Genomic DNA, 15,381 nt, shown 5'->3' on the forward strand with positions numbered 1-15,381 from the left:
CTGGAGCCTGTTTCCGATTCTGTGTCTCCCCCCCTCTCTGCCCCTCCCCCGCTTGTGCTCTGTCTCTCTTTCTTGCTCAAAAATAAATAAACATTTAAAAAATAAATCAAATTAAATGCTAATAAAAAAATAAATGCTAAAAAAAAAATAAAATGCTAATGCATAATAACTGTCAAAATAATCTGCAAGTAAAACTCACAACTTGTTTAAAGACGGATGAGAAACTGTCACATAACAGACAAAACAGTGACAACCTCATGGCTGCCATGCCACTAAGCACCTAACGTGCACAAATCCATTTGCTCTTCGCATCAATTCACTGATGAAGAGGTTAGGACCATCATACCAGAGTTACAGATGTAGAAACTGAGGTTTGGAGGGTTGAAGTGCTTGCTTAAGGACGAGCCGTTGAACCCAGGCCTACCTACCCCACTACCTGAGATCCATATCGCCTGACCGTCATAAACACAGTTGATTTATACTCTGATGCAAGGCAGGTTGGAGGAGAGTTGGCCAGGCTCAGGAGCGGAACTGGCCACTACATACTAAGATGTAGCTGAAAGAGCTTAAGTCCAGTCTGTTCAGTGTTAACCTGATGCCAAAGGCTTCAGCAGCAGATGGTTGGTGGTGGGTCATGGGATGGAGAACCCAGAACAGTGGGCCAGCAGGTGGCATGGGGAAACCTGCCCAGGTAAGAGGGTCCCAGAAGCCAGGCCTTTGTGGAGACAGAATGCCAGTCCCGAAGAAAGGTACTGACCAGAGCAAGGCAAGGCCTGGGATCTGGAAACACAAGCAGGGTACAGAGGAGGCAAGGACTTAGGGTCAGGGAACAATGCAGGGATCCAGGAGCAGAATCAGGAAGCCAGGCGGAATTGTTCTAGGCAACAAGACCAAAGTTCTGAGCTTGGCAACTTAAATGCTCCCAGAGAACCGAGCAAGAGCTCCTGAGGTTCCCAAAGAACTCCTTTGAAGAGAAGAACATTCTTTTGGCAAGTAGTGAATGAGCACCTGTTATGTCCCAGGCCCAGGAGAGGCCCTGAAGATAGAGCCTTACATAAGACAGATGCAGTCCTTACCCACCGTGAGCTTGAACTAGGGATTCAATACAAGCCAAGATCATCATGACCATCATTTTCATTTTCTGCATCATCACCTGGGAATAGGGTCTACGAGTCTTCATTTTAACAAGACCACTCACTAGTCGTTGGCATGCGATAAATTTTGTTTTCACCTCTGTGGACAGTTCCTGCTTTTCCAATATGGGGACCAGCCAGCAACTCGAAATTGAGACAAACAAGTATCCGTACCCCAAGCTCCCTGGAGGAAACCACGGTCACCTGGGATCCCAATCCTGAACCCCTTCGTGCTGCCATCTGTCCTAGGAGGCTAGACATAGTGACAGGAAACAAGGAGGACGTCCCCAACAAGCTTCACACTGTGCAGTCATGGAGGACAGGAAGCACCTTGCTCACAGCTTGTGTCTGTCTGCGCAGAGATTATGGCAACAGAATCGGCCCGAGGGGAAACCGAGGTCTTCCTTGCTCACCTTCTTTCCCAGCCCAGCCCTCCTCTGGCATTTCTGCCTCTCAACACCGTTAATTCAGGGGGGCTTCCAAAGCACCATCCATTTTCCCTGTGCTGGATCATTTCCCAACAGTGTTCCCAGGCCCCCATGCCTCCATACTGTAAAGCTACCAGCCTTTAATGACAGAGCAAAAGGTGGGAAGAGAGGGAACTGGGGCTTCTCCAGGGCCCCGAGACTACATAACATGCACACAGACTGAGACGAACGCACTCAGCTGGTTCTGGGAGCGCACCTCCATTCCCCTTCCCTCCCCGTCCGGTCCATGCTGGATCCTGGAAACCACTGACGCTCACCAGAACTCTGAATGCCAGGAAACCAATGAAGCAAGGACTAGGGACTAGGTCTGCCTGTGCAGAGTTGATGCTACTTCCTGCCATGTTTGCGAACACTCACCATTTAGTGCCCAATGACCGGGCAGTGTACAAACAAGCCACGCACATGAATGCCTCCAACGAACCTTGTTGTCGTTTTCATTTGATCCCAACAGGAAATACTCGGGCGATGAGTGTGCGCTCTTCTAAAGAGCAAAGGAACACCGTGCTCTGCTGACAGTCTTTCCACGTCGAGGGCACTTTGCCAGGAACTGTCTACCCGTGCCTTCGGTGTGGCTTCTGAACAAGTCGCTGCTGCCCGAAATGCAAGTCCCCGGGCATTTCTCCCTGGGCCCCAGGATGCATTTTCCTCCCGGGCCAGTACACAAATGAGGGTTGGCTGCAGCTACACGCGCTCGTTAGCGAGTGACCGCGGCAGTGGGCTTGTAATATTTGCAATGCCGTTTCCGGTTTTAAAATTAAACCCTGAGAGCCCAACCAACTTCAGAAACGGAGCGTGTGTGGTTGCTTAAAGGCTTTCTTTAGAGTCACTACGGGGGTAACTGATCTTGAATAAGAGAATAGACTAAAATAACCAGAGAGAACCCACATCTTATCATCACGAGGAAGTGGCCACAGAGAGATGATGTGCTCATACTCAAGAGACTCTGAACACGGCACACACGTTTCCGCTGCAACCCCAGAAAAATGTCACCTGCTCGTAGGCAGTCGGAGGCATCCTCCTCAGTGTCCCCAGGGCCCGAACCAAACCAGGAGTACGATAAATCGCGATGAGAACGATCCCCCCCCCCCGCCCCCCCAGGACAAGAACAGTGAGGAGAACGATCGCTGCCATCCTCTGGCTGTCCCCACGTGCAGGGTCCCGTGAAAGGCTTCATGTGCAGGAGCTCACAGATTCCCCGAAGAAATCCTCCGCAGTAACCACTGCTCTCGTTCCCATCTGATAGGTGAGCAAACCGAGGCTCAGGAAAACTCAGGGGTCTGCCTACAGTCACACCCTGGAGCCTGGATTCAAACCCAAAACTGACTAAAGCCTGAGCTCTTTCCCAAGGCACAAGCAGGTCTGAGCAGAGAAAACGCTGTCCCGCAGGAGAGTCCCTCCATTGGGACCCTACTGGAGGAAGTGGCCCATCCGCCCATCCACCACCCACAGAACCCGAGGCCAGGAGCGCCTCCCACCCCACCCCCACTCCACACGGCGGGGCCAGGCACCAGGCAAGGCCAGGGAGAGATTCCGACCATTGCCCCGTGCCGGTACCTACAGGCGGTGCCAATGCCTCCTGTGGAGATGCTCCCTGATGACGAGGGGGCTAGGGAACTCCTCAGGAGCTCAGGGAACTTCTAAAAGAGCTCTGTAAACAAATGAAAACAAAAGCGCCCAGGGATAAGCGAGCACTGAGTCGTCATATAATCGATAGCAGCACTCTTTTTAGTACTGAGGTTCTTGGCTGCACATTAGCATCACCTGGGGAGTCTTTACAACACCAACAGGGGCGCCTGGCTGGCTCAGTCCGTTAAGCGTCCAACTGCGGCTCAGGTCACGATCTCCCGGTTCGTGAGTTCGAGCCCCGTGTCGGGCTTTGTGCTGACGGCTCAGAGCCTGGAGCCTGCTTCGGCTTCCATGTCTCCCTCTCTCTCTCAGTCCCTCCCCCCCGCTCGTACTCTGTCTCTCTCTCAAATTAAACAAACACAATTAAAACTTTTTAAATACCAATAAAATGTAAGCGAAGAAGACAAGAATGAATAAATGGATGAACGAATGAAAACCAACGCTCAAACCCCAAATTACTGAGGTAACTGGGTTTGGGATATGGCCTGGGCATCGAGGTGTGATCCCAATGTTTACAGGTACGTGAAATAACAGAGTGCCTTACAATCAAAGGGGTCTCAGAGTCAATGAAAGCAAAGGCTGTGCTCAGTCCTCAGAATTTACCCGAGGAGCTCAGATGCCCCGAACACTCCTGCTCCTTTTCATGAGAAAGCACATCAGGGCAACAACAGCGAAACGACCTGCAACAGGATGGCTCTGCGGGCTTCGTGTATATTTTCTCTGTCTTCCTCAGAACATACATAATACTGGCTTTATAAGGCCCATCTTGCATATTAGAAAGCTGACGCTCACAGAAGTTCCATGAACTCGCCCAAGGTTACAGAGGAAGTCATTGGCAGGTCCCCAAGCCTGTGCCCTTTCCAAAACAGCGTGCTGGCTTTGCCATATACTGTGTTCCCTCTACATACAGGGCTAGGAGACAGAATCCAAGGGTACGTGAGCCACAAACCCTGAACTCCGAGAGCTTATAATCCACTCCGGGCGGCAGACCGGCACCCGAGACATCATCCTCCAGATCACCCTGAGCTCTCCAGCACGCCAAGGGCTGAGGAAGTCCACAGAGGAAAGCTGATCCTTGACAGGAAGAGTCGTCTCCCATGAAGAAGAACTCTCTGGACTTGGCCCTTGGAGGATCAGAAGGGCTTCTACGAGCACAGCAGAGGGAGAGGGCAAAGGCACAGAGGGGCCCTGGAGCCGTGACCCCACCCTGCCGCAGGGTGAAGGCCTCCGACCTGCTAAGGTCGACAGGCGTGCTGTATACCCTCCCTCTAGAGCCTCCTGAACTGCCACGGTGCCAGCTTCCGGCACCTGCTTAGGCTTACCGTCTGCCTCTGGGTGCACGCAGGTATGCGACGTAGGTCCGGGAGTTCCTGGAGAGAAGAAAAGCAGCCCCAAGAGCCGTCTGGAGCCGTCTCCTCCTAGGAGCTGTGTCTCCCGGCACAAAGGCTGCATTCCCGGTGCGTGGCCCCGAGAGTAGGGAGCTTTGCCCAGAAGGGTTGTATTAATTAATCCCTGGCCTGTTATCAAGTCCAGCTTTGGCCTCGCTGCCCTCAGGAGCCGAGCCAAACATCCAATCTACAGTTTGTATCCTGTCTGCGGCTGACTCTGAGGCTGGGAGATGGGACGTGGCTAAGTAAGCACCTTAAGTCCAACTCCTCCTGAACCCCAGATTCACCAGATGCTGACCTCAAGGGTCAGAATGCACCCTGCCTTGGGAAGCACCACCACACTCCAGATGCTGGGATCCCACTGGGGGACGAGGTGAGACAAACGGCCCTCCCTCCCTGGCACACTGACTTTACCTACACAAATCCTCCTCTTTTCTGCTTGATCCTATGGGTTACTCCCCTCTGTTCCCCACGGAGGGGTTGGCAAACCACAGCCTGCAAATCTGGCCCACCGCCTATTTTTGTAAATAAAGCTTTATGTGTAACACAGTCAGGCCAATGTTTGTTTACATATTGTCTCTATGCAGCCACTTTGCCATCACAAGGGCAGAACTGAGCAGCGGACAAAGAATGAATGGCCTGCAAAACTGAAAATATTTATTACTCTCTGTCTGCCCTTCCACTTAACCAGTTTGCTGATCCCTGCCAGAAACAAAGAAGAAAAGGAGGATGAGGGCGCTGAGAGAAATGACTTCTGTCACAGGGCTCTTACTTCCGTGCTAGGATGGTTCTTTCTCTCAAAGAACACATCTGCTCTAAAACTCTGGAGCTAGGGGCGCCCAGGTGGCTCCGTCGTTGGAGCACGTGACTCTTGATTTCAGCTCTGGTCATGATCTCCCGATAAGATTGAGCCCCACATCGGGCTCTGCACTGAGCATGGAGCCTGCTTGGGGTTCTCTCTCTCTCCCTCTCTCTCTGCCCCTAGCCTGCTCATTCTCTCTCTCTGCCCCTACCCTGCTCATTCTCTCTCTCTCTCTCTCTCTCTGCCCCTACCCTGCTCATTCTCTCTCTCTCTCTCTCTCTCTCTCTCTCTGCCCCTACCCTGCTCATTCTCTCTCTCTCTCTCTCTCTCTCTGCCCCTACACTGCTCATTCTCTCTCTCTCTGCCCCTACCCTGCCTATTCTCTCTCTCTCTCTCTCTCTCTCTCTGCCCCTACCCTGCTCATTCTCTCTGTGCCCCTACCCTGCTCATTCTCTCTCTCTCTGCCCCTACCCTGTTCATTGTCTCTCTCTCTCTCTCTGCCCCTACCCTGCTCATTCTCTCTCTCTCTGCCCCTACCCTGCTCATTCTCTGTGCCCCTATCCTGCTCATTCTCTCTCTCTCTCTGCCCCTGCCCTGCTCATTCTCTCTCTCTCTCTCTGCCCCTGCCCTGCTCATTCTCTCTCTCTCTCTGCCCCTACCCTGCCTATTCTCTCTCTCTCTCTCTCTCTCTGCCCCTGCCCTGCTCATTCTCTCTCTCTCTCTCTCTCTCTCTCTCTCTCTCTGCCCCTACACTGCTCATTCTCTCTCTCTCTCTGCCCCTACCCTGCCTATTCTCTCTCTCTCTCTCTCTCTCTCTCTCTCTCTGCCCCTACCCTGCTCATTCTCTCTCTCTGCCCCTACCCTGTTCATTGTCTCTCTCTCTCTCTGCCCCTACCCTGCTCATTCTCTGTGCCCCTACCCTGCTCATTCTCTCTCTCTCTCTAAATAAATAAATAAATAAATAAATAAATAAATAAATAAACATTTTGAAAAACAGAAAAAGAAAACTCTGGAGACATCCTCCTTCATTCAAGGTGAAGATCCTCTCATTAGCATGGCTCATAAGATCCTGTAAGACGCTCCATCCACCTCAAACACATGACACACGCATGGCATGAAGGGTATGTGCGCCTTGCCTGCAGTAAGGGGAGCTGTTTTATGAAGCGATTGTTTCACACACATAGACATACACACACATTTGTGTAGCGAGCCCACAATGCAAGTTTCTTTTGGGAGATTCACTCTCAAAAGTCTGCAAGCCACTACGCTAAAAAGAACTCTATGAATTAGATCTCACAGATAGCCACTTCTCTGCAACACCAAGTCACAAGACCTCCCACCTGGACCTGTGCCGCGGCCTCCCGCAAGGTCTTCCTGCTTCCGGCCTTGACCCCCTACCAATGCATTCGGCACACGGTGGCCAACTCCAAAAGGCCCCGGGGTGGTTTCCCACGGCCTTAGGAACTAAACCCAGGTTTCCTATCCCAGCCCATGGCATTAGCCACGGTCTGGAGCCTGCCTGCCTGCCCCACTCTGGTACCACACTCCAACCGTGCTGCCTTCTATCAGTTCCTGGGACATGCTGAGCTCTTGGCCACCCCAGAGTCTCTGTGGGTAGGTATCATCCCTTTGGATGCTGGGGTTGAACGGGGCTTCGTTAAGTGAGGTAAATACATTAACGGACTATGTTGGGGGTAGAAGGGGCTTGAATATTCCCAGTTCCCATACACATACACTCACATATGCCTCACCAACTCCTGTCCACCCTTGCTTCTAATATGCTGGGACGTCGAGCTTTCATATTCTGAAGATGGGTGACAATTTAAAAAAAAAAAAAAAAGCAGTGACATCTATTTCAAGTTCAAAAACGATTTGCTAATCCAGAAAAAAATGTCAAGTTCAGATGAATTAAGACTGGCCATGAGTTCAAACTGCAGAAGCTGGCTAACGAGTCCTTGAAAGTTCAGTACAATATCCTATTTTTGTGTATATTTGACACTTTCCACATGAACACTGAAAATTATTTGATGAGTATTGAGTGACTCTAATCAATATTCATCCATATGTTTGCTTCCAATAAGAATTTGTTTTTAAAACTGGCAATGAAATGAAGGAGTCTGTAAAATAAAGAGATTGCTTTCAGTACAACAAACAATAATACAACCCTATCTCCAATGTAATTATAATGCTTTACTAAAATAACATTAAACTATGGATGAATTTCTAATTACATTAAAAAGTAAAATTCTATTTAGAGCAAGTTTTAAATAACTAAAAACACAGTCTCAACTACAGAGCTTGGCATTTGACACATATTTATTGAATGAAAGACCAGCTGAGGCATCTAAAAAAACAAAGAAGTGAAGCTATTTTTAGCTTAAGTAAAATGAAAAAAACAGATTAATAACATCTAGGGTTCAGATCCTGGTTCTGATATCCTTCTCCAATAAAAGGAACAAGGACTCCTTGGAGAATTGGCTGATTCTAGGAGCGAGGCGGGGAATAGACAAAATGAACCTTGAGCATCTTGTGGCATCAATAGGTAAAAAAGTGACCCAGAAAGGGGGGAGAGGGTAGAGGCATATCAAAAGGACAGAGGAGCCAAGCTGAAAGAGCATCCAGGGGCCAAAGCTGAAACAACAAAGCAAACACGAGAAATAATGCAGTGGCGGCTTATAACCAGATAATCAAGATTATAAAATAAATATCCACGAATCTGATCATATCAATTAGTGATCTAATAATTAGACCACTAAGGGAGAAGAGATAAATCTCCCATAGAGAGGAATTCTGAATAATTTATGTAGATATTCCCCCATCAAGAAGGGGGCACTTAGCTCCCCACCCTTGAGTGTAGGCTGAGCTCCATATGAAAAGAAAAGAACCATCACAGTGGAGAAACCAGTCATGACCTCAGCCAGGTGATCAAGTCAACACCAGTAGTGACAAGTCATGTTGACAGCAGGCACCCTTGAGATGATGTGATGAGAAAGGCACTTCACCTCTGGGGTCTTCCTCGTAAAAACTCATCACCCAGTCTCGTCATGAGGAAAATATCAGGCAAACCTAAACTGAGGAACACTATGCAAAAAATACCTGCCGGGTATTCCTCAACACTGTCAAGAACATCAGAAATGAGGAGAGTCTGAGAAACTCACAGATCAGAGGAGGCCAAGAAGACATGACAACTAGATGTAATGTGTTAGCCTGGATGGGATCCTGTGTTCTATAAATGAGCCAGAGACGGCCTCTGTCTACTGACCTCTGGGTTGTTTACTTCTTCATAGCAGGTTGTGAAGCCCATGGTGCAAAACTCAAAATCTTGCACATCTAATTGTTTTAAATATAGCCCAGATGAGCAGTTTCCAGCCATTTACAGTCTGTTTGCTTTGAATACTCTGCAAAACTGTGCCCATCATTTGCTGGTGATAGGTAAGATAAACTCTGTAACTATAAAGACTGCAGGCTCCTGTTGCCCTTTGGAAGTCTCTGACCCAAAAACACTTCGTTGGGCTGGGAAACGATACACCTTCACCTGTCCCTTCTCCTCTGGGAGTTCTCCGCTCTCCCCCTTGAGTAGCGACCTCTGTCTACCATAGCCTCTGGACAGTCTCATGCTGTGAAGGGTATCTTCCACATGCAAACCTGTCAAAGCATCACCGGAATAAAGCTTGTGCGTTCTACTGACACCTTACCGTCCTATCTTTTTCCTTGACCAGCCCCCAAAACCCTCGATTTGGGAATAACAACATCAAAAAAAGGATGTCAGGGAAAATCTAACGAAGTCCAAACAAAGTGTAAAGTTTAATCAGTAGTGATTTACCAATACCAATCTCATTGTGACAAATGAGAAGACCAGGGGCTATCATCCTTTCCCCAGTGTCCATGCATACAGCATAAATGTCACTCCAGGAGATGTGAGCTTCTGTCCGCACCCCTAGCCTTGCAGTGGGATAGAGGTTCTGCCCCAGTGGAGAGAGGCCATCAGGAGTGGCCTGGGCAAACTGATGTTATTTGGAACAGAGCATGGAGAAGATCATGCCTAAGGACATTGTTGAAAACAATGGAGACATTCATGGCAAGCAATTAAGAGGAGACTAGTAGTTCCATGAAACTAGTAGGAATACACAAAATGACAGACAAGTCATAAGTTTAAAAGAGAGAAGCAGAGGAAGGGACAATCAAGAAGGGACCTTCTGGGATCACACTCATCACTGGAAATCCAGAGGCCTGGGCATATGTGTTAGGCTATGCCCACTCAGTAGCAATCAGAGTTGGATGTGGAGCAGGCTTGAAAGCATTCGCCTAATGGACCCATTAGCAAAGCGTAGGAGCCTTACTGATTCAAGGGGTTTAAGTATAACCTCTGATCAAACATGACTGAACAATAAACTACAATACTTCCGGGAAGATAGGTTCAAAACCACACTCATCCCTGTTGGTCTGTCTGCATGCCTAAGACTGTGTGCATGCCTAAGCTACACCCTTTCGGAAGCAACCAGGGAAGGAACATCCCAGATACCAGACCCCAGCACAGAGCAAAATCGTAAACCATCTAAGCTGTGAAAGTAGTCTCCAAACCACACACAAACCCAATGGTCAAGAGTGAAAATCTAACTGGTTGGAGGGGCATAAGCACGACTTTTAACCAATAAGTATCTTATGTTGACCCAAGGAAACCCAAGGTTTCCTGTATCCTCGGGAAACCAGGATAACAGATAAAAATAAGAGGGAAAAGCTGAGCAGGGACATCAGAAGGTACACAATGCAGGGAAAATAGACTTTACAAAATTAGCTCAGCCTACCTATTAAACACACAAATAAATGAACAAACATAAACAACAACAAGCCATGGTGGGGGGTGGAGAAGAAGAACCAGTATCCAGATTTGTTACAATATATTACCTAAAATGCCCCATAATCAAAAATTATGAGAGATGGAAGAAACCATGAAGGTGTGATGAATACACAGGGGGAAAAAAGCAGGCACCAGAAACTGTCTTTGAGGGGGCCCACACGTTGGATATAGCAAAGACTTCAAAACAGCTATTATAAATATGTTCAAATAACTAAAGGAACCCATGTTTAAAACATTAAAGGAAAGTATGATGACTATGACACACCAAATAGAAAATATCAATAAAGAGATAGAAATTATTTTTTTAAAGAGAGTACCAAATGGAAATCCAGGAGTTGAAAAGTACAATAACCAAAATGAAAATATCATTAGCAAGGCTCGACAACAGATCTGAGTTAGTAGAAGACAGAATCAGCAAACTTAAAGATAAATCAGTAGACACTATGCAACCTGAAAATGAGAAAGAGAAAAGAATGAAGAAAATGAACTGAGCTTTAGAGAAATGCAGAACACCATTAAACACACCAATATATGCATAATGGAAATGCCAGAAGGAAAGAAGAGAAAGGAGAAGAGAAAATATTAAAAGAAATAATGACTGAATATATCTCAAATTTGATGAGAAATACTAATCTACAAACCCAAGAAGCTCAACAAATGCTAAATAGAATAAACACAATATCACACCTGAATATATCATAGTTAAATGCTGAAAGCCAAAGATATGGAAAAAAATCAATATAAGAGTAAGAGAAAAATGACTCATTATATATGAGGGAACTACAAGATTAATAGGTGACTTCTGACCAGAAACAATGAGACTAGAAGGCAGTGGGACAACACATTCAAAGTGCTGAAAGAAAAACTATCAACCAAGAATACAATATGTAGCAAAGATAACTTTCAAAAATTAAAGCAGAGTAAAGATATCCCAAGATAAACAACACAGTATTTCTTATAAAGCAAACAGTTAAATAACAAAAAAAAATATATGTATAGCTAATACTCCAACAAAGGAGATTTAAATTTTTTTTCAGTTATTCAATTACTACACAAGAAGGTAGAAAAGTTGGGGAAAGGAACAATGTATAGATAGGACAAGCAGAAAACAAACATCAAAATGACAGAAATAACACTAGACATACCAATAACAATATTATATTTAAATGACCTAAACACCCCCATTAAAAGGGATTGCCAGGGGCGCCTGGGTGGCGCAGTCGGTTAAGCGTCCGACTTCAGCCAGGTCACGATCTCGCGGTCTGTGAGTTCGAGCCCCGCGTCAGGCTCTGGGCTGATGGCTCGGAGCCTGGAGCCTGTTTCCGATTCTGTGTCTCCCTCTCTCTCTGCCCCTCCCCCGTTCATGCTCTGTCTCTCTCTGTCCCAAAAATAAATAAAAAACGTTGAAAAAAAAAAATTTAAAAAAAAAAAAAAAAAAAAAAAAAAAAAAAGGGATTGCCAAATTGGATTTAAAAAGCAAAAACCAACTATATGCTGGCTACATGAAACATACTTTAAGTACAGAGACACAAATTGGTTAAATGAAAAAGGATGGGGAAAGATGTGTCATGCTAAATTTCAAAAGAAAGCTGGAGTGGCCATTTGAATGTCAAAGTAGATTACTCAGCAACGTGTATCACCAGGGAAAAGGAGTTATGTCCTAATGTTGAAAGGGCCAGTTCATCAAGACGACATAAGCATAACATTTATGTACCTAATAACAGAGCTTCATAATACCAAAGGCAAAAACTGATAAAAAATGGAAGAAGACAGATCCACAATTATTGTCAAAGGCTTAAATATACCTCTCAAAAAAATCAATAAAACAAGTACACAAAAACTCAGCTCATATATAAAAGAGCAATACGGAAAAATTTGAATACTACTATCAACCAACTTGACCTTGTGGCCAATCCACCAGTACTAGTGACTCCTACTTGACTAAAACACTATACCCAGTAATGAAAGAATAAACATTCTTGCTAAATGCATACAGAATATCTACCAATATAGCCCATAGACTGGGCCTTAAAACAAGTCTCAATAACGTTAAGAGAACCGAAGTCATACAAAGTATGTTCTCTGACCAAAGTGGAATTAAGTTAGAAATTAATAATAGAAGAATGTCTAGAAAATCTCTATTTGGAAATTAAGGAAAATACTTCTAAGTAATCCATAGGTCAAAAAAATAATAATAATCCATAAGTCAAAGAAGAAATCAAAAGGAAAATAGAAAGTGTTTGAAATTTTTTTTAATGTTTTATTTATGTTTGAGAGAGAGAGAGAAAGAGCATGAGCAGGGGAGGGGCAGAGAGAGGAGGCGACACAGAATCTGAAGCAGGCTCCAGGCTCCAAGCTGTCAGCAACGTGGGGCTTGAACTCACAAACCATGAGATCATGACCTGAGCCGAAGTCAGATGCTTAACTGACTGAGCCACCCAGGTGCCCCAGAAAGTGTTTTAAACTGAATGAAAATGAGGGGCGCCTGGGTGGCTCAGTTGGTTAAGAGTCCAATGTCAGCTCAGGTCATGATCTCGTAGATCGTGAGTTCGAGCCCCAGGTCAGGCTCTGTGCTGAAAGCTCAGAGCCTGGAGCCTGCTTCAGATCTGTGTGCGTCTCTCTCTGCCCCTCTTCTGCTCATGCTCTGTCTCTCTCAAAAATAAATAAACACTTAAAAACTAAAAATAAATAAACTGAATGAAAATGAAAACACAACATATCAAATTTGTGATATGCTGCAAGAGACTGTGTTAGGAAAGAAGTGAAGCCTCAAATCAATTATCTCAGATTATACCTGTAGAAACTAGAAAAAGAGAAACAAATTAAACCCAAAGAAGCAAAAGAAAGAAAGTGATATCAGAGGAAATATTAATAAAATGGAAAGCAGAAAAATGAGAGAAAAATCAATGAAACCAAAAGCCAATTCAATGAGAAAAATCAATAAAATTGATAAACCTGTATGGAGACTGATCAGGAAAAAAGGAAGAATATAATAAGGTAATAATATCAGAAAAGAGTGAGGTGATATCAGTATAGATTTTGTTAAGTATTTAAAGAATTATCAGGAAATATTATCTTTTTAACTTTTTTTCCAATAAATTTGACAACTTACATGAAATGAACAAATTCCTGGAGGAACACAGAGACAAGGCTCTTGAATTCAAGAAGAAACAGACAACTTGAAACACTCTGTATCTATTAGTAAATTCAATTTGTAGTTTAAAATCTTTTCACAAGGAAACTCCACCTTTACCAAACATTTACTACTACTACTACTACTACTACTACTACTAATAATAATAATAGTAATACCAATTCAACACGAACTCTTCCAGATAAATGAAGAGAAGGGAATACTTCCCAACTCATTCTACCCAGGGCAACATTATCTTGCCACCAGAACCACACAAAGATATTACAAGAAAAGAAAACTAACTACAAACTAGTATCTGTCATGCACATAAATGCAAAATTTCTTTAATTTCAGCTAATATAATCCAACAATATATTTAAAAGATTAGAGAATATAATCAGGTAGAATTTTATCCCCAGAATACCAGATTAGTTTAACATTCAAAAAAAAAAGTCAAAGTAACTCACCATATTAAGAAAACAATAAAAAGATGTGGAAGACTTACAGACTGAAAACTACAAAACACTTTCAAGAAAAATTTTTAAAAACCTAAGTAAATAAGAATATCATGTTCATAGGTCCAAAACTCAATATGCTATGATTTCAATTCTCTAAACTGGTCTACAGAATCAACACAATTCTAACCAAAATTCCAATGGGCTTTTTTGTAAAAATGAAAAATCTGATTTTAAAACTCATATGGAAATTAAAAAGAACCTACATTATAAAAACAAATTTGAATTGCTAACAGTATCTAATTTTCAGACTTACTGCAAAGGTACAGTATTCAAAACAGTGGGATATTGGTGTAAAGATAAACAGACCAGTGGGATAGGATAAGGAGCCCTGAAGTCAATCTAAACACACATACAGACAACTGAGAGTTGACAAAGGGGCAGAAGCCATCGAGTAGAGAAAATACAATTTTTTCAACAAATGGTGCTGGAACAAATGAATATCCATATGCACAAAGAACTTTACTCCATACCTCACACCATATACAGAAATTAATTCAAAATGGATCATAGACCTAAATGTAAAACCTAAAAATACAAAACTTCTAGGGGCACCTGGGTGGCTGTTGGTTAAGCATCCAACTCTTGATTTCAACTCAGGTCATGATCTCACAGTTCGTGAGTTGGAGCCCCACATCGGGCTCCGCATTGACAGAGTGGGGCCTGCTTGGGATTCTTTCTCCCTCTCTCTATCTGCCCTTCCCCCACTCTCTTCCTCTCTCTCAAAGTAAGTAAGTAAATAAATAAATAAATAAATAACTTTAAAAAAATCTAAAAACTTCTAAAAAAATACACAAGAAAACCTTTGTTACCTCGGGTTAGACAAAGATTTCTTAGATGTGACATCAAAAGCACAATCCATAAAGGAAAATAATTGGAAAATTGTACTTAAACAAAGTAAAAACCTCTGCTCTTTGGAAGAAACCATTAAGAGAATGAAAAGGCAAACCATGGACTGAAAGGAAATATTTCAAACATGTATCTGATAAAAGATTTATATCCGGAATAAAGAACTCATAAAACTCAATAATAATAATAATAATAATAATAATAATAAAATTTCTTAAATGGGCAAAAGATTTGAGCATAGCACTTCACCAAAGAAACTAGAAAGATGGCAAATAAGCACATGAAAAGATTCTCAACATCATTATTCATTAAGGAAACGTGAATTAAAACCACAATGGGATACCATTGTACATGTAGGAAAATGGCTATAATTAACATTAGTGGCCATATCAAATATTAGATGTGGAAAAACTAGAACTCTCCTCTAATTTTGATAGGAATGTAAAATGATACAACCACTTTGGAAAATAGTTTGGCACTTTCTTAAAAATTTAAAACACACATCTCCTGTATGATCTCTGTACTCCGTTCCTACCAAAAGAAATCAAAGCATACAAAGAGATTGCAGTATATCTTTACAATGGGCTAT

At 43.9% G+C, this 15,381-nt stretch overlaps 1 protein-coding gene across 2 annotated transcripts in view; it reads right to left on the reverse strand.

The window, feature by feature from the left end:
- CDYL2 (chromodomain Y like 2) overlaps positions 1-15,381 on the reverse strand; it is a 162,027-nt gene that overhangs the window by 81,663 nt on the left and 64,983 nt on the right. Inside the window, exon 1 of one of the 2 annotated variants that reach the window (XM_053906689.1) lies at positions 1,979-2,524. The exons of the other annotated variant lie outside the window; for it this stretch is intronic. Coding sequence (XP_053762664.1) covers positions 1,979-1,981 — 3 coding nt within the window. The 5' untranslated portion in view covers positions 1,982-2,524. Of the gene's footprint in view, positions 1-1,978; positions 2,525-15,381 lie in introns of those variants that run through there. 2 annotated transcript variants of the gene reach the window in all.

Source organism: Panthera pardus, unplaced genomic scaffold (genome assembly GCF_024362965.1).
Source record: "Panthera pardus isolate Hobbes unplaced genomic scaffold, ASM2436296v1 HiC_scaffold_19, whole genome shotgun sequence".
Taxonomy (NCBI): domain Eukaryota; kingdom Metazoa; phylum Chordata; class Mammalia; order Carnivora; family Felidae; genus Panthera; species Panthera pardus.